Here is a 20,139-nt window from a genome sequence, read left to right as displayed (position 1 = left end):
GGCCTTCCGGGCATGTGGCAACAGCACAGGCAGTGCTGCAGACAGGCCTGCTTGCTGTGATGTGCTACCAAGCAGGTGACTTCAAAGGCCTGCTTCAAGCCTATCTCAGGTATCACTTGGGGCTCATACTGAGCCCCAAAGTCAGGTACCAGATGGCATATACCACAAAGTCGGAGCTGATCAGATCCCCTAGCTCCTGTGCCAAGGGATGCTGCAACCTCTCAGGTAGGAAACAAATAACTTCTTTTAGCTTACTTCTCCTCTTAGTTATCACAAGAAGTCACCGGTTAAATGCTCAGCTGTTGGATGAGGTTTGTAAGTCTGGTGAATCCTGAGAGGTTCAGTCTTTGTGTTTGTTAAAAAAAAATAACCATCCTTCTCCAACTCTAATATGGCGTCTGTCAAGATACTCTGAGTCATTAAAAAGGTGGGCTTCCTCTCACACTACAGCTTTATATTTACATTTCAGTTTAAATTAGCAGTTTACCCAAAGTTTGTTCCAAATGCTTGTCTACACGGGCAAGTAAAAGATTGCTCCCCAAATCTAAATGAGACAAACAGAGTGGGCATTGGAGGATACTAGTCACACAAATGACATGTGCTTAGAAGTCAGACAACCCTAGAATGATACTGAACTTGGATTATTCAGATGCACCTCCCATGAAATGCAAGGAGAATGAAACGAGATCTCACCCTCTCCTTACTTTGCTCCTAGTGCAAAAATAAAGTGCAAAAGGCAACTGGCTGGTCCAGCAGATGCACGAATGCTGCCCTTTCAGGCCTGGCCTCAATCTTCTCTAAGAGTACATGCCACTTGGATAACTCATCGAAGTGACAGGACTGCCCAAGGCATCATAGCACCTGTCACCAGACAAAGCACCCTGAGATGCTAAGAGCACATTCCAGTGTCTGCGGAGATGACCTTTAAGGTGCCTTCCAAACCCAAGGGTCTTTGATCCCCTGTCCTTTGGATGCAAGCTCTTCGTTTGTCATTTTATGTCCAGAAAGGCAAAGCAGCTGGACTAGGCAACAGAGCACGGCCTCCTGTCTCCTCGGCAGGTCACTGTTCACAGTGGGGTCTTACGCAGTGTCAGGAGAAGCCCGGCCTAGTGGGTGACTGCTACGGACTGAGGGTCAGGCCTGCCAGTAGTGGGCACTCTGACGAGTCCCAAGGCCAGCAGCCATCCAGCAGCTTTATCATTCAAGCAGTTAGACCGTATTCAGTTTCCTGGGTTCCTCTACATTGGGATTTAGACCATAAAGGACAGAGCTCTAGGGGAGCAAGATAAGTGCATCTTGGCGAAGGTTACGTTGGAAAATCTGGTCTTTGGCCAACTGCCCGAGCGAGCGTCTCCTCACAGGTTGTAGTATTTGTCCCCAGTCAAACTTCTATAAGGTTTTTCGATGTGAACTTCTCTTTGGCATTTTTTCATTTTACGTAATCAATGCAGATGAAAAACTCCCAGCAAAACAAAAAGAAATACACACATGAACCCTTTCAAGCAGGATTTGGGGCCAGAGAAGTTTTTGCTGTATGGGGCTGTCCCGCGCACAGGGGATGTTTAAGAGCGTCCATGACCTCCACCCACTAGATGCCAGTAGCAACTCACCCCTGGTTGTGATGAGCTAAAATGTCTCCAACCATTGCTGAATGTCCCGTGCAGGGCACAATCGCCCCTGATTGAGAACCACTGCCTTAGAGATTACTTAACAGCATTAACTTCCTGAAATTGCTCCGGTAAGGGGGTTTTGGAATATAGTATAGGAACTTCTTTATGTAAAGGACCAAAGAGTAAATATTTTAGGCTTTGAGAGTCTTAGACTATCTCTGTCTCATATTCTTCCTTGTTTTTGTTTTGTTCTGTTACAATCTTTAGAAAATGTAAAAACTCCTACGCTCAAAAATAGGCTGGAATTTGCCGATCCTTAGACTGTAGAGAAAGACGTAATGGCGATTCCTGTAATGATTGAAAGTGCTGAGACAGTATTTGGAAAAATTGGGATCTTGATCCAGCTATCAGGTCTTTGTGACCCTGAGCTAGCTGTTGTGCTGCCCTTCGTGGAAAGCTTGAATTAAATAACTCCAAGTTAAATTCTATCAGTCTCATTTTGCAACTTAATTCTCCTCAATATAATTAAACATGAAAAGTTTAAATAAAGTAGAAACTCAATATTTGAACAAAATGAGATTCCCCAGTAAAAGGAAGAATGTCTGCATAGTGAGTATGTGTCCTTCCCTTGGTTTAGAATAAAACAGCCTATGAGGTCCCCCTGAAAAAGAGGACGTTATGCAAAGGAGACGCCCCTATGCAATTGCAAAACTGAAAAGTGTTTTGATAGGACTACAGAGGTGATCTTGGAAAACGAGAAAGGAAGAATGGTATCTTGGAAAAAGAGAAGCCTTAGAATCTGCCTATAAAGTTGTACACATAAAAACGTCATTTTGAAAATACATTTCAGAGTAGTTTCTGTGGAATTTTCTTTGCCCATCACGTAAACGTCTGAGCAAACTAGGGCAGGTCCCTTGGACAGATATTTACTGAAGGTCTACTCTGTGCCAGGGACTGTGTGAGTGAGGCATTGGAGTTGAATTCACCTGGACCTGGCCAACGAACAGCACTCAAACAGGAAATCGCTGCATTCAATCATCCAGAGATTTTTTTTCCAGCAGAATAGTCTATCTTTCTGTCTTTGTATATTGCTAATTACAAGTATCTTATGCTTTACTTTGGGCATGTAGAGTTTCTGTAAGTGGATTTCCATTGACACTAGGCAGCATCAGTCGAGAGAATGTCCTTATGATCCAACTGCCACTGTTAGAACAACGGTATAGGATGGGGATGAGACTTTGATTGAATATACCTCATTTGGATACCAAAAATGTACATTTAAAATCATTCAAGTAGTTTATCATATGGGAGGCAGTAAATGATAGTGAAAAGAGCACTGGGCGGGGAGTCAAAACCCTGGGTCACAGTCCTGGTTCTGTCCTTGTCTTTTTTTTCTATAGATAATTCGGTTAATTTCTAAGGCGCAGTTTTCTCATCGGTAGAATGGAATCACACCATTTCTCCTGCCTACCCTTAGGTGTTTGATGTATTTAAACATACTATATGCTTATAACTTATAAGCTGTTATAAAGGTGATATCATTGTTATAAGGAATGGGCTAAATTGGTTCTTTACACAGATGGAACAAATCAAGTATTGTCTTGGTCACAGCCAGATCAGTTATCAACTAAGACCTGCTTACACTTCACTTTAGGTGATCAGGAAGAAACATATCCCTAAAAGCTCGGGAGGCACTACTCTGAAATTTGCTCTGAGATGAACATCATGGATTTTTGTTAAAATATAATAATGAGCTAAATTTTATATTCTAGTGAAATGAAGACTTTTGAAGATCAACATGTATTTAAAGGGGTTCAGAAATTAATGGTTGATCCTTTGCCAGTACCATCAGGCCCCACCTGCTTTCACCCAGAATTACATCTTTGCCCTGTAGGCTTCAGAGGAAACCATTGCTAGGGAGAGTCACCTCTCTCATAGTTTGTGGTCAGACTCTAACGCTGCAGAGGTCAGAGTATGGCAATCATGTCACTTGCATGAATTTGAGAAAGCTCCTGCAAAGCAGATCAGCTGGGTTGTCAGGGGTGGATTATTTTTTTCTGTGATACTCTCAATTATGTTTTTGAAAAAACCAACCTGGATTTTCATTTTTTGTCATCATCCCTTCCCAGTCTATTTTTGATCAGAAAGTCGTTGGACTAATATTGCCAGGAGGATCGCCTTCACTGAACAGGTACAACCCCGGAGCACTATGAGGAGTGAGTGACACAGCCCTGCAAGTTACTTCCTTCAGTTTTGTCGTGGGGCATGAGAAAGCCTCAAGCCCTGGTTATGCTGTGTCCACTTTACTTCCAGTGCGATGTTATAAAACAGGCAGGGGCTGGCCGGTGTTGGGTACAATGTTAACTGTCAGTGCTCTCCTTGGTGCCAGCAACAAAGTATCAGAATAACACTAGTAAGGGCGGAAACAGTGACTCTTTCACTCCTAACATCTTGTGTAAAGGACAAATCTTTCATGTCTCTAATAGAAAAAAAGAGGAAAAAAGTAAGTGCTTGTTCCCACACTTTACAGTACCATGACTACCGAGGGTCCATTTTTCTGTCCCCCTCCTCCATACCTACCAAATATAGGCGTTGGATATAAGAAGAAAAAGATGGATATATAGAATTGAAGGCAGTTCCCTCAGTTTCATGAGTCTGGGTTTTCATAAGCTCTGTGAATTCATTTTCACCAGAGAGCCATCAGCTAGAAATGAGTTCTGACCACTATGCCACTTGGTTTTGATCTTCCCCAGAAACCTAGAACCTGAAAAAACATCCCATTTCTTAAAACAATTCACTCACAAGACCGCCGTCCTTTAAAGTTGCCCTTTAGATATGAAGGCAAAGCCAGCCTCCCTGGCTCTCCAGTCCCAACTTTCTCTTCTAATACGGTTTTCTGTCCTGAACAGATCAAAATCAAATAGGAGAGAAACAGTCCGGTTGAAAAGACATCTTATGTGCCCGTTGATGTCTCATTAACCTTGAGAGTGAGCAGAACTGGTGACTGCCCGTCAGAGTGGCGTGACGGTTTGTTAGGGGGAAAAAACGCCCAAAAAGCCAGCCAGTGGAAACATCACCTCAAAAAACAAAAAACAAAAACAAAAACAAAGAGAAACATCATTTAGTAGCTCATCTATCAAAAGATGGGGCAGCCTTCTAAATGTCAGGACTGGCTAAATTATAGTTTCCTTAAGCCTATCATGAAACTACTACATGTTTTCTTGGGAAAGCATTTGGAGCAGTATTTATCTGTGTGTCAAAATACGGTAACTAAAGTATCGGGGGGAAAAAAAAAACCACTTCGATGTTGGAAGCATAATCATGAAAAAAGCAAACAACTCAGGATTAATGTTACTAAGGTTCTGTGGTGAGTATGTGTGATGCTGTGTGTGCCATTAAAAATACCACGAGCCACCAATGTGCGAAGGTCCTAACTCCACTGAGTCTCTAGTCAGATTCTGCTCATTGCTAATTGCTGATTGATCATGTCAACAAATACAGGGTGGAAAATTAGCTTGTCTCTAGGGGGTTACCTGTAGAGTAAAAGAGAAGGAAAGAGTCCCCCAGGTTCACTGGCTGACTCCCGGTGGGATAAGTAGACTAGAAATCTAACCAGCCTCCAATCCTGGATCTGGACCAGAGACCCACACAAAACCAGCACCTTCCATCCCTGGGCCCCAGGGCTCCAGCTGGGACTGGTTCCTGTCTGCCCTCCCCAGAGGAGTACCTTAAGTAAACAAGACCCAGAATCCCCACCAGGGCTTGGGTGGAACATTCTCACCTCTTTCTGCTTTTCTCTCCCAAGGTCTCCACTTTTCCAACTCTAGTCCTCACTCCTCTGCTTTCCTTAGGAACTTCCTGAAAGTTATCACCATTAACCTCACTTTTTACATCAAATTCCCACCTCAGGCTGACAGCACAGCCTGTTTCTTTGAGTGTCACCCTCTAAGCAGCTGCTCGGTTTCCTGTGCTCTTCTCAGGGCCACACAGCCTGGCTTCTGTCCTCACCCTTCTGGCTCTGCCCCTCACCCTCACGCCCAAATACACCCAAATGAAAGTGCATCAGTCGAATCCCTCATTTCCCAAAGAACTTTTTGCATTTCAAAGGAGAGGAGCTACTGTGAAAGATGAAACAACTGCGAATTACAAACGTCCTCTCTCACCCTGTAAGTCAGAGATGGCTACCTCGCCCAGGGAAGAGGGCAGCAGGGCAGCCCCTGTCCTCTCTCCAGGACCGTACTTCTTTCTGGTGGATGGGAGGCATTTCCTTTACCATCCCGCTCACAGCCCCTCCGAGCAGCCTTTTCCAAAACACTCCCGGGTCAGAGGAAGGGAGAAGAAATGAGGACAGGGGAGAGGGGTCTCTGAATCCCCCCAAGATAGTATTTTGTTTTCAAGTAGCAGGACTTTCTAGAATGTCTTCTCTAGTTCGGTTCCTTCTGGCCCAGTTACCCCAAAGCCTCCCCGCCCCCAAGACCACTGCAACCAAAACAAGCGCACGGACCACAGCACCGTGGCCGCCGCCGCCCCAACTGTTGCAGCGGCTGCCGGGGTGGCGGCGACGGCGGCCAGGGCAGGGCCGGGCCCGGACCCGGACGCTCCCCGCCCGGGAGGCTGGGAGGCTCCGGGCGGCCTTCGAGGGGCGCGCGGTGCAGCAGAGCCCCTGCGGCAGTCGCCTGGGATGGGAGAGGCGGCGCTCTCAGCCCGGACCCCCGCGCTCAGTCAGCCCAACCGCGGCAGCGGCGCCCGCAGAGGCTGCCCGTGCCCGCCCCCCTCTCACCTTTAAGATCAGGTCGGTGTGATGCTGGTCCAGCATGTTGGCTTTCTGGAAGGAGGTGACGATGACCCGGCCGTAGCGCCCAGGGGTCTGCAGGTCCGAGTAGAGCCGGTGCTTGGAGCGGTTGACCGGGAAGAGGCTGTTGACGAGGTTGCGCTCGATCTTGGCGAGGCTGTGCTGGGGCGCCAGCAGGTGCTCCACGCTCTCCTCGACCTGGTAGCGGCTGAAGCTGGCGCCGAGCAGGATGGAGATGAGCACCGGCGCCGAGGCGAAGAAGACAGGGTGACTGGCAATGAAGTGGCCGAGCCGGGAGAAACACGTCCTCAAGCCCCTGTGCAGAACCTGCCGCAGCATCCTAGAGCAGAGCGGGCGCGGGAGGAGGGCGAGGCGCACGCTCGGCGCGGGCTCGGGCGGCGGCGGCGGCGGCGGCGGCGGCGGCGGTGGTGGCGCCCGCGGCGGCGGCGACGGCGGCGGCGGCGGCGGCGGAGGCGAGACCCGGTGCTCTCCCGGAGCCGCGGCACCACCATCGGGGAGTCCCGCGCCGCGCCTCGGGAGGGTCCCCTCGGGCCGGAGACACGCCCTCCTGCCCGCGGCCGCGCCGGCCCGTTGAGCCCCCCAGCTTGGCGGCCTCCGCGCCGCCCCCACCCCGCCCTACCCCGTGCGCCCTCCCCACCCCCCGCCGCCTCCCCGCCAGAGGGGCTCGGAGCGGCGGGGCAGCGTCCCGGCTCAGCGCCGGAGGTGCCCGGGGCAGCCCCCGCGGCGCGTCATGACCCCACTCACCCGACCCCCGAGGCCAACGACGGGGTGGCGCGGGGAGTGGCGGCGGCGCTATCGCGGGGAGCTTCTGCGCGCCAGCCTAGGAGCACGAGGACGGAGAATTCCAGGCTACACCCAGTCCCCTCCCCTCCCCGCACTCCCCTCCCCCGGCCCGGCCCGCCGCGCACGCCCTCCCCTCCCCTGTCCTCCTCCGGGGAGACCCGGAGATGAATAAAGAAATGGCCCCGATTTTCCAAACAAAAAGTAAAGAGTTTTCCCGGGGGTCGTCGGGCGGACCCGCTCAGAGCCGAATCCCCCCAGAGGCGGAAAGGAAGAGGCTGAAGACTGCGTGCGCCCAGGCTCTCTCGCCAGGCTCAGGTGGTGGCGCGCACTGGCTGGTGCGGAGAGGGGGTGGGGAGCGAAGACGCTCGAACGTGGAAATCACGCCTCCTCTCAAGTAAGAGCCATTTAAAATATCCCCAACATTGCAGCTTCCGCGGGACCACAGAGTCCGGGTGTGCGTCTGGGGCACGTCCACTCCAAAGGCGCCTCTGGCGAGTCTTCTCGCTCTCAATTAGGGTCACTCCAGAGTGGGTTGGACAGTTCTGCTGCGCGCCCCTCAACCTCCCCAGACCGTCCCCCAGTAATAAAAGTGCTGATAATGATGGTCAGTCGGTGGAGCCGCCGGTCGCCAGGGCTCTGTTGCTCCCGGACTCCCGCCTCTCCGCACTGCCGCCGCCGCCGCCGCCGCCGCCGCCGCCGCCGCCGCCGCCGCCGCCTCCTCCTTCTCCTCCTCTTCCTCCTCCTCCTCTCTCTGTCGTCACTGGCGGGTCTGGGGGACCTGGTGCGGCGGGGCTGGAGCGGGCGCCCCTGCGGGCATAGAGTGTTTGTGGACAGCTGGTTAGGGAGTCTGTAGCGCTACTCCTCTTCTCTCCTCTACCCCGCCCTCTCCTCCTCAAATGGGCGAGTGTGGGAGTGGGGGACACCTTATCTCAGACCTGGAGAGATGTGGTCTCCGAGAGTGCCGAGCCGCAGGGGGCGCGGGGGTACCCGGGGGGCGCCGACGGCTCGGCAAAGTTGGGCGTGTGCTTGTGCGCGCCAGCCGTGAGCTAGAAGGCAGCCACTGTGGTTCCCCTCGCACACCCCCTCCAGAGAATTCCCCGAGAAGGCGGGCGCCGGCTTCGGGCCCGGGATAGACCTGCGGCGGCGGCGGGAACGGCCACGCACAGGTACAATTTAGCGCGGTTCGTTGCGCGCTCCAATCCCCGGGTCCATCCATTGCAACGCAGACCGAGCGGGATCTCGGAGTCTGGGCCGCTGAGGCGCTCCGTCCGGCCAGGGGGGTGGGGACCGGGGCGCGGAGAGGGGTCCCCAGGCTTCGCGCTTTGAGCGCTCGGCCTTCCCATCCCACGCCTCCGGTCGCTCCTGCTTAGCTTTTTAGTGCCAAGGGTCAAGCGAGACGCGGCGGTGACTGGAGGCGCGGTCCCTGGAGTGTGGCCCGCACTACTGAGCATGGGCATGCATATTAATCAAAGCGGAAGGAAGACGGGATAGGGAGAGGGAGAAGAGGAGGAGGAGGAGGAGGAAGAGAGGAGGAGGAGAAGGAGAGGGAGAGGGAGATGGATGGGAGACCGCGACTAAGGGAGGTGTTTCCCTAACGTTCCCAGCCCAGATTCCCCAATGCCAAGCGGCCCTCCACTTCTCAAACTGAACTTGGGAACTTGCACGTCAGAAACAGGAAGTCGTGGGCCGGGAAATCCTCCTTTCTTGGTTCCTCTTCTCCCTTTCCCCACACCAGACCCTCCGTCCTATATTCCCTCAGCAACACCTGCAGCTGCTGCGCTGCCCACCCCGGGGGCGCACCCTCAGCTCTGCCTGCGCTCAGCTCTGCCTGCGCTCCCTAGGTCCTTTTACCCAGCCGTACTCTCGTCCACTTTCAAAGCTCCCCCTCGCTGTTCCCCACACCGCTCTCTATTTCCAAAGACTCCCTCTGGTTCACCAGCAGCTTCCAGCCGACAACCCTCCCCCCCCACCCCCTCAGAATTGCCATTCCCGGGAGGGGCTAGAAATTCCCCTGCAACTCTCCACTTGTGCCCTTCCCCCGTCATCTTAATTTCTGCTCGCGGAGACGCCGCTGCTCTGCAGCGCTTTGCTGATTCACGATGATCGCGGAGGGAAAAGCCTCATTGACTTGTGCCCCTGCTAGCGGCGACTCGAGCGCGAGCGGCTGCGAGGGCACACGCTTTGGGAAACCACCCACCACTGCGCAGCCGAGGTGCTAAATGGCAGGGTGGATGCCTCGCCTGGCTCTCGGCCGGGGCACACGGAGAGAAGGAAAGGGCCGGCGGAGGGAGGGGGGTACGGTGGCAGTGGGAATTACTGCGAGCACTGTTCTCTGCGGCCGAGCCGGCGGCAGCTGGTGGGTGGGCACCTCTCAGGAGGCCTAAAGTCAGTCTCGGCGCGGGGAGCAAACAAAGATGTTTCCTGTTGCTCTGGTGCCAGCGCAGCGACAGAAGTAAGAGAAGGGAAACCAGCCGACAGGTCTGCTGGGGAGCCTTTAACATTTCGGCAAAGCTCTTTGCATTCTGAGGTCTTTGTCCCTCCAAATGGTTCCCTCCTAACCTTGGTTCGCTCCCGTCCCTAGAATTTTCGGCCTTTTAATACAAGCCTTCACGCGGGCTGAAGAGCTGGCATCCCCGCTCTCAGTGCCTGGGCTGAGTCCTAGAGCGGGACAAACCCAGCGGTGCTCACCGGGCCGGTTGGGGGTGTTTTCTCCCACAAGGAAAGGGCCTTTCCTTTGAGACCGAGGCATTTGCCTCTAGTCCTCCCAACTCGGTTCCTAATTGTTCTTCTGTATGCTGGGGGGAACTTACCCTACCGGCTTTAACTCAAGACACACGGACCGGCCTGAGAGTGGGTCTTCCTGCCACTTTTTAATGCGGGAAATCCAGTTAGTATTGTCTAAATTGAGTTGGAGTAAGAGAAAGAGAGCGCGCGCGCAGAGAGGGCGTTGCCTCCTCCCGATTTGATTCGTCTTCTCTTTTGATTCAGGCGTTCAGGGGAGCATTGCCACCACCAAAGACTTGAGTTTGCATTAGGACGATGACCTTGGCTTGGGTACAGAGCTTCCATAAGTACATTTGTAAATTATTCCTTTTTCTGATTAAAGATTAATACATATTAATTGTAGAAAATTTAGAAAATAAGAACAAGAAAAAGAAAAAGACACCTGTATCCCTGTACTTTCACCACCTTTCAAAGGTGACCTCTATTAATAACTTATTGTATACATAGACAACATAATGTAGAGGTTAAGGCTATTGGTCTATAGCCACTAAGTTGAATCCTTGCTCTACTACTTTTGTTGGGTAAGTAACTTAACCTCTTTATGCCACACTTCTCTCTTCTGGAAAGTGGGAATATTGATTGTACTTACTACATAGAGTTGCCGTGAAGGTTAAATAGGTTAAAAATGTGGGGCACTTAAAACGGTGCCTGGAATATCACAAACAGTAAATGATATTTGTTACAATTCTAGTTTTCTCTGACTGAATATGTGTGTGTATGTGAAAAAGAAAGTCAGTCCCTGCCATGCAGAAGCTGGCCTGGTATAATCTGCTGGGACTTGGGGTTGCTAGGACCTGCTCACAACTAAGCTTTGGGGTTCTCCTGTTGAGCAAAAACCATTCCCCAAAACACTAATGGCAGGTAAGGTCACTCTGTAACTGTGATGGATCCAGACAAAATTAGGAACACTCCATAATCATGTCTGAACACAGACAAAACAGGAACCTTGTCCAAACCACAAAACTGACCAAACATGTTCCTACCCTGGCTAATATGAGTGACTGTTGTGGTGTGTTGAAAAACAAATGACAGCTTTAGCCTTGCTCTAGTCTTCTCTCCCTCTAGATGAAGATTTAGTAAGACACAATCAGAAAACTATGCCTGCTTCCCGAGAGCATCCAAACCAGAGCCAGCCCCACTGCTTTAAACCTTACCCCAAATCATTAACACGAGCCCAAATCCTATGATAAGTCCTCTCTAACACCTTCTTATTGAGACGCCCCTCAGTTCTCCATGGTGCGTGTTCTCCCTGGCTGCAATGAAAAATAAAGCCAGCTTGTTCAATTATTGGCATGTTCCTGGTGGTCTTTGGCAGGAGGGCTTTGGCAGTGCATATACAATGTTTATACACTGCCTTTTTCTAAAATTGAGGGTTATAATAAACATTCTCTTCGATAAACATTTTTCCCATTAAATAGATTATGAGCATTTTCTCATGTCAATTAATATTGCTATAAGACATTTTAATGGCTGCATAGAATTCTGTCATATGGCTGAAACTTCAACTTGTACCATATTGCTGGACATTTAGGTTTTTAAAATTTTTACTTTTGTAAATAGCAGTGAGATGAACAGCCTGGAGATAAATGTCTGACTGCATCTCTATTTTCTTAGGGTCAAATATCCATCACTACCTTTTAAGTGGACAGCTCCTAACCAATGCCTTTCTGATTATTGTTAAATTGGAAGGGACAAGGGCATCCCTTCACACGGATTAAATTTCTTGGTCAAATAAATGAAGTATTCCTGCTTGGGGGCAGGGGATTTCTATCATCTGTTATATTTGGAATCAGTCTCTTGGCTCAGTATGGCTCAGAGATGCCAGAGGGATTGATCATGGTGTGGAAGGAGTGTGGACCCAAAGGAAAAGCTTATTTGGTTTGAAAAGGTTAGAAACAAGGGTGTTCTCTGGTCTAGCAAGTATGTCAAACATTAGCTTTCAATAATCACACCACCATTTTCTGCCTGAGAAACAACAAAATATTTTCATGCATATATCTTAAATCTAAACTGTTCTATATCCACCATGAAATCACTGTACATAGCAGGATCATGCAAAGGAAAGTTGGGTGGCTGCAATTTAGGGTAGTACTTAGCATAGTGTGTTTATCATCACTTTATACTATCCTAATCTCAGTAACCCTGATATATTTCTAAGTGGTGGGTGCTTCTGCCATCCTAAAAGATGCCATCTAGGTAAGATTTCTTGGAGAATGGAAACAGATGCAGGGAAGGGAAAAGTGTAGCAAGCATTTTCCTTTCAGAGTGGGGAGGGTCCCCTGGCAAACGTCAGTGTTTTGTGCAGGGATGCCTCCGTAAAATATCTCCTGGGACTCAGCCCTATTTTGACCAAAAAACCGTTTTATGCAGAGCAACACTGTATTCACAGAAAGTTTACACAAAGGGAGACTTCTACAGATAGTTTGAACTTGCAGTTGAAGAGAGAACACATGTGTGTGGCAAGTCCTAATAGGTTGCTTAAGATAAAGAGGCACGCTGCTGTGTGTAGATGATCCCCTCTGAAAAGTGTGCTGATTGGATATCTGAGTCTTTCAGGATATTCTGCCAACTCAGTAGGCTCTCAATATCATCATGAGTCTTGTAGAAAAATGATCAATCATGACATAAGGAAAAAAGTCATGCAAAATAATTTTCTTGAATAAACATAGGCCTCAGGGCTAAGAGAGGGATATTTCATGCATCGATTCAGGGAGAACCATTTTGAAAGACACTATTTGGGTGTCTGGGCTCACCACGCCACCAGTAGGTTGAGGTGGCCAGGTCCAAATATTTGCTTTGCTTTTTTTCTCCTAAAAAGCAGAAAGCATGGCCTTGCCCTTTCTCCATCTTTCAAAATCCTTCTGTCCTTCAAGGTTCTCTTAAAATCCTAGCTCATGTATCTAATAAGCTTTCTCTGACTGCCAAAACAACATTGATTAATTTAACTTGATTGAACAATTTTATTTGAATTATTTCAGTGAGCAAGTTTCTACTGAGGTCAACAACTAGGAGAAATTGAGTGAGGGATTCCCTGCTCTCAAGAAATTTTTAGTCTAATAGGGTTGGATAAATATACTGAGAATTAAAATAGGAACCAGAGTTAAGGGTTAGAGGAGAGGCAACAAAAAAGGCATAGATGATATCTGGTTGGTTTCCAGCCTTAGAATACCTTTAGCCTCGAGTTAGCATCTTGCTGTTTTGAGCTTCTTCGTTATCTAATGTTATAGATATCTACGCGTTAATGAGATGTAAATATTATGTATCAATTTTTGATAGGCTTTTGACCACTGGGCTGGGCTGATAGAGGTCCCCTTCTCTCTTCCCTTGGGATGGTCCTAAAGTTTTGAGCTTGGTCAAAGATGACCGCTCCTCATTCTGGGAATTCCTGAGTAATGCCACTTTCTTGAAATCTAAGTGCAACTCAGGTTTTTCATTAAGTGAAGCTGGCTTTCCTTCCACTGCATCTAAATGAGGAGAGTTTAGGTACTTTATTCACTTTCAGCACCAGGGACAGATCCATTAAAACCTAGTCACTCCTCCCCTTTCCAGCCTCTATCACTTCTAAATTGGTTTTAGGGAAATTTTAGAGCTAAAGAGTTTCTTTAAACTAATATAATCAGGGAGTTGATCATTTTTTCTAAGCCAGGTCATTTAAAATGGAAATAAATTTAAACTGGCAGACCACTAAATCCAATATGATCATATTTAAAATTGTGCCCAATAATTTGGTGCATTTGTGGTGTGTTTGTATTGGGGGGGGGGGACATTTAAAGGAAAATGTTAGAACTAATTCTAAACTACAATCTCTTGAATTTTAGGAGTGATTGTGCTGAAAACTCACAGGAATGATAGAAAATGAGGAAAAGAATACTCTCATGTGTTTTATGTGCTAAGTTTAGCCTTAGGCACTTTCCCGTATCTTAGCCCATGTAATTTGCAAAATCACTCTGTGGGCTATAGGTATTGTCAAACCCATTTTAAAGAGAGGAAATTGAGGATTAAGATAAACTGTCTTGTTCAGGGTTACACTGTAATGGAAGTATAAATAGAATCCAGGCCTATCTGATATCAAAATCCATGTTTTCCTGTTCAATCATTCTTTTAAGCAGAAAACTACCTGATTCCTTTTCTAAAATGCCTTGACTGAATATCATAAAGTGTAAAAAAATCATAATCAGCTAATATAATGTGCCATGAATATTATAAACAATTTCATGCTATTTCTGTATTTATTATTCATTTAATAGTGTTGTAAAGCGTCAATATCAATGGCCTATCCATTAGTCAGGTTTTCAGTGTTTGTATTCATTTCTGATGTTGGTATTCCTTAGAGGAGTTCTGTGGACCAACAAAAATATTGTTATGGAACCCAAAGTGTTTGCTGATCTAATCCAACCCACTCTTTTTGCAGATGGCAAAACTTCTGCAGTCCTTGTCTGGATTCTACCAAGAAAAATCCCTCAAAATGTTAAAATGGAAAACTGTCAAGTGGTTCCAAAATACATAGCAGAAAAAGCAACCAAATAGACTCTGACCTTATGCCTGTTGAAATTCTTCCATTTTTTAGTGGTTCACCAGTAGTCATTATACTGCAAAGGAAAGATTCTTTAATTCTCTTCCCTTACTTACTGTGTAAAGTGAACAGAGACCGTTATAATCACCAGATCCATTGTCTTATGTATGAGCATAGGGGACATAAGAAAGCAGGGGGTTTCCTGATACAATTCTTAGCTTCGGGGCAGTCTTTCTTTGATGTTTATATATTTAATCCCTTTAAAAATTGTACTCCAGAGCATAACCTAAGAACAAAGCACTTCATCTCTTCTGTTATTAGAACTGTGTACTTCTTGCTTTGACTTTTAAAAATGACAGAGCTACAAGGCATTCTGTTCCCCATGGCTGATAACTTCCTTCTAGTGAATGGCATTATGTTGGTGAATTAATTAATAGTAAAATCTGATTTACATGTTCACAAATATTAGAATTCTAGAAAAGTTACATCGGAGGCAGCTCCTAAGAGAGTCTAAGTGAGAGAAGAAAAAAAAAAATCAAAGAATCCTTTTTCAGAAAAAACACAAGACTTGGCATTTCTGGGGCTGCTTTGCTTCCACCTTCAGGCATCTTCTGAATATTGTAAAGGGGATTATTCTAGTTGTGGAAAAGCTTTTTCTTCCGTGAGTTGAAAGGTTTAGCCTCAGGTGAATGCCATTGCCTCCTGTGGTCCGCCTAGCAGCAAAAACTGAAGCAGTTTGGCTACTGGCCTAGCCATCAGCAAATATGGTCCTCCATCTAGCTCTGTCTCATCACCGTATTTCAGATTTCTCTTCATAAAAATCAGAATGATAAAGATGATGATGCTATCTCCCAGGTAAGGAGATTTTCAGGTATAAAACATGATAATGAATGTAAAGTGCTTTGAAACGACCATACCCATTATTGGGCTTGATAAGTCCAAGGCATCTTGCTAGATGTGGAGAACGAAGATGTGTAAAGACCTTGCTTTTGAAGTGTCCACAGTGCAGTGGACTGAGGCCACCAAGTGAAACAACAAAGTTGTGTAGTGTGGCAAGGACATTGGTGCTATGAGACCAGTGAGAAGGTTCCTCTAACCCAATCTGAAAAGCAGAGGTAGGGTTTGGAAAGGCTCTGAAGGGTATGTGTAGAGGTGCTGTCTGGTGCTCCAACCTTAGCCTCTTGGCCTGCTCTAGAAGTTCACTCGAGGTAGTTCCTATATATGCTGATGGCTTCCTACTTCTCTCTGTCTGAGATATTCTCCGGCCACGGGGGGCAGGCTGGAAGTGCCAGAGAGCTAACTAACAACCCTAGGAGTGACCCTCAGTTAGTGAGGGATACGAAAAAGAAAGAAATACCCAAATTTCTCTGCCTCTCTGTAGGACAACTCAGAGAGATGTTTCACACAGGCTCTCAAAGACACCACAGCAGAGCTGACCCCACTTGTGAACACACCTTTTATTGGCTTTTCTCTCTTCTCTCTCTCCCTTCTCCACTCCCTCACTCTGCTTTCTGGAAATCCCCTCCCAAATAAACTGTTTGTGCCCACATCTTTGTTTCAGTATCTGTCTTTGGGGGAGCCCATCTGAAAACAGGAGATGACATCCAAATGGCATCTCAAAGGTTAGCAGTTAGTCAAGCCTAGTGAATTTCATGGTATGTACATTATACCTCAGTAAATTTGTCTAAAAAAAAAAAAAAAAAAAAAAAAAGGAGTTGGCCAACCCATCATGGAGGGAAAGAATATTCCAGGCAGGGAGAATAACGTTTGAGATTATAAAGATGGCCATAGAGAGCTTAGCTTGTTTTGGTAACTACAGATAGTTCAAGATGGATAGACAGTAACTTGGAAAAGTAGACAGGGGCCGTGTTAAAAAGGGACTTATAAGCCTAGATAGAGAGCTGGGTGTTTATTTTGAAGGCGACGGGGAGCCATTTCAAGGCTTTAAACAGGGGAGTTTATGGCCAGGTTTATGTTTTATAAAGTTACTCTAGTGGCTATGTGGAAGGTGGATAAAGGGAGGGCAAGACTAGAGGCAAAGAGACCAGTTAGGAGGTCATGATAACAATTTGAACAAGAAGAGATTAGGGCCTGAAGCAAGGTGGAGGCCAGTGGGATGGAGAGAAAGGGAAGGATTGATACATTTTTGGGGGGGGGGATAGAATTGACAGGACTGAGATGATTGCAGAATGGAGCTAAGACACTGCATCATGGTTTCTGAAGACACAGTTTCATTGCAAAGAGCTATGCTAAACCATATCCAACCTTAGAGATACTAGTTTATTGTTACCAGATTCTACTGGAGGACAGAGCTTCTTGTCAGGGTGAGGAAGAAGGAAAGATGGACTGTGTAAGCTCTAAGCTACAACAAATGGGGATTGAATGTAATGGTTTGGACATGAGAGTTGGACAAGAGAGGTCAGTAGCCTGGAGGAGTCCACAATGTGGAGGCTAAAGTCAATTAGGTCTGTAATATGGTGATTCATGTGGATTAATAAATGTCCTTGCTCCCTAGGGAGTTGAGTTATATCTTAAGGCCAGTTGCTTAAATGAGACAACTTCACTGGGGGGAGAAGGAAGAGGAGATAAATGAGGAGGAGGCGGTGGGGACAGGGGCAGTGGGAGGAAAATGAAATATATGGCCTTCATGGGTGAGATTTCCCAGAAACCTCCCTCTTTGGTTTATCTCAATTCTCTTCATCTTTATAATGCACCCCTGCAAATTTCCCCTCTGATGACCCTCTAGAACCCATCTCCGAAGGTGACCAAAAACCAGACCCTATACATAAGGCCCTCATTCCTTGGCAGAAGCTTATGTTTTTGTTAGGAAGCACACACCCCCATATGCCACATGTGGGTGCTTTAATTTACACAATTAGCAATTACATTGAAGAAAACGGGCACCAGCATTTTATAGTATTAGACACTCATTCTTTCACTGACGCCTATATGGGAGCACTGTAAATATTAGACCATTTTAATGAAATATTTTTAGTCCTATTATGAGTTATGCTGCTATTAACATTTGTGCACAAGTTTTTTGTATGGATATGTGTTTTTATTTCTCTTGGCTATATACCTAGAAATGGAATAGCTGGGTCATGTGGTAACTTTATGCTTAACATTTTGAGGAACTACTGAACTGTTTTCCAAAGGGCCGGAACCATTTTACATTTGCAGGGGCAATGTTTTTTGATTGTTTGCTTGTTTGTTTCAATCATATTTATGCTAGTTTTTTCTCTGCTTATTATTAGATGGTAGTTTCACGAAACCTTTCTGCAATCTCTTTCTGGATTTGTCTATCTTTTATTTATTTTTTTTTTTATTGGGGTATAGTTGCTTTACAATGTTGTGCTAGCGCCTTCTGCACAGCCAAGTGAACTAGCCATGAGTATACACATGTCCCCTCCTTTTTGGATATCCTTCCCATTTAGGTCACCACAGAGCACCGAGTAGAGTTCCCAGTGCTATATAGCAGGTCCTCATCAGTTACCTATTTTATACCGTGGTGGTGTATATACGTCAATCCCAGTCTCCCAATTCATCCCACCCCCCCCCCACCCCCCGGATTTGTCTGTCTTTTAAATTCTCCCTTTGTGATGAAAGACATTTTTTTTTACATCTCAAAATGTTACTTGAAAATCCCAATAATATCCTAATAAAAATTTGGATAATGAGATTGTCTGGAAAATATACTTGATTGGACTAGCGTATTACTTAGATACATGTGGAAGCTCATTGTTTGGGGATTTTGAATTTCAGATTGTGATGTCCACATCTTACCAGGGATGCCCAAACCTTCCACAGAATCTCCAATTTGGGGGGGATTTCTTTAAGCCATGGAACAGCAAAGATGGCAGTTGGGGCCACTAGGATGCTCTCTCAGTTTACACTCAGAAGGGGAAAGAAAGGAGGGCGAGGCCAAAAGGAGATGAAAGACTCAGAGAGAGCTGTGGGAAGGCCACAAAGACATAATGTGCCAACTATGGTTTATAGCTCTGAGGGTAGCCAGAGGGGGGTAGTGCCTGAGGTACAATAGTGGGTCTGGTTTGGACCCACTTGGAAGCTTGTCAAATTCACTTTATCCCCTTTCTCCAGTTGAAACTACTCACCCCAGTTTACTCCTTCCAGTTCCACCCTACATTTATCCATCTGGTCCCCGTCAATCTGGCCAGTGGCTGGTGAGGAAAATTAAGGAACGGGAAAAAGAGAACAATAAGAACATATGTATTCATGACCCTTCCCCCACTTCTGCACCTCCCTATTTATTATCAGTCCGGTAGGCGTTCTGTTTAATTTGCCTCACCTGAAGTGATAACACTTTGGTCTCCATAAAGCAGTAGTATCACCTAGGTCATGGTAATGAGGTAATGAACTCCCCTATAAAGAACAATAAAGGTGAAATTAAGTGGTGACAGAATCCCACAGGAAGGACTAACTGTTATTAAGTGATACTTTCTTAGTGAAGGTTCCCTCCACTGTAATATTTCATTATTAATAGTCCTTGGGAATTTAAAGAAAAGAAATACCTTTTTATGTCTCTGGCTTAGTCTCCTGGTACTCATAAAGGAATCCAGGCTATGCTTTATGATGCCAAAACCCACCGCTCAATCCAGTCAATATGGTAATAGAACAACAACCAACCACATGATTTGGCATTATATAGACAAAACAGCTAATTGTTTGACTGAAATATTCACATGCAAATCGGTTATTTTGACATCATATGGGCACAATCCAAGTAAATATTTAAACGGTAATTTAAAAATCATTAATTGGAACCATATTTGTTGATTATCTCATATATACAGGGATTTTTCTCATTTAACAGATGGCTTTGCATCAAGCCCATCTTAGAAATTAGTAAACACAGATTTTTCTAACTGTGGAAAGAAAGAAATACGTAAGAAGGGGCCAGAGGCAGAAGGCAACTTAAAGATAACTCTGAAAATGGTGGCAGTGGTAGTTCTCTAGCGGTCGTAAGATAATGTATGGAGGAGCTGGCACTTGGGAACTCAAATATTGGAAGCTTCAGTGATTAATCTGGTGTGTTAGATTCCTGGGGTTGCCATAACAAAATATGCAAAACTGTGTGGCTTGAGCAACAGAGATTTACTGTCTCACCGTTCTGGAGGCTGGAAGTCTGAGATCAAGGTGTTGGCAGGGTGGGTTCCTTCTGAGAGCTGTGTGGGAGAATCTGTCCACGCTCCTTTCCTGCCTTCTGGCAGTGTGCTGGCAACCTTTGGCATCCCTTCATGCAGTCTCATCACATTCACAGGGTGTTCTTCCTGGGTGTGTGTGTCTCTAAATTCCTCCTTTTTATAAGGACATCAGTTATATTGAATTAGGGGCCCATTCTACTCTGTATGACCTTATCTTAACTAATTACATCTGCAATGATCCTACTTCCAAATAAGGTACTAGGGGTTAGGACTTTAATATATGAATTTGGGGAAGGAGGTGGACAATTCAGCCTATCACATCTGGTATAGATTACTGTTCCAGTATAGAGATTAATACCACCTCCACAGAGGCCCAGAATTCTCCATAAGCTCTGGCAAGAGTCATCTTTTTTTTTTTTTTTTTTTTTTTAGTTTATATTGGAGTATAGTTGCTTTACAGTGTTGTGTTAGTTT

The 20,139-nt window shown here is 46.4% G+C and overlaps 1 protein-coding gene across 1 annotated transcript in view; it reads right to left on the bottom strand.

Annotated features, from left to right (window-relative positions):
• PTCHD1 (patched domain containing 1) overlaps positions 1–6,741 on the bottom strand; it is a 49,850-nt gene extending 43,109 nt beyond the window's left edge. Inside the window, exon 1 of the mRNA XM_068533525.1 lies at positions 6,391–6,741. Within this exon, the coding sequence (XP_068389626.1) occupies positions 6,391–6,741 (351 nt within the window). The remainder of the gene's footprint in view (positions 1–6,390) is intronic.
• Between the last annotated feature and the right edge of the window lie 13,398 nt (positions 6,742–20,139).

Source organism: Eschrichtius robustus, chromosome X, assembly GCF_028021215.1.
Source record: "Eschrichtius robustus isolate mEscRob2 chromosome X, mEscRob2.pri, whole genome shotgun sequence".
In the NCBI taxonomy this organism is placed as follows: Eukaryota; Metazoa; Chordata; class Mammalia; order Artiodactyla; family Eschrichtiidae; genus Eschrichtius; species Eschrichtius robustus.
Note: the sequence above shows the minus strand (reverse complement) of the source record. Positions and strands in the feature narration are given on the sequence as shown.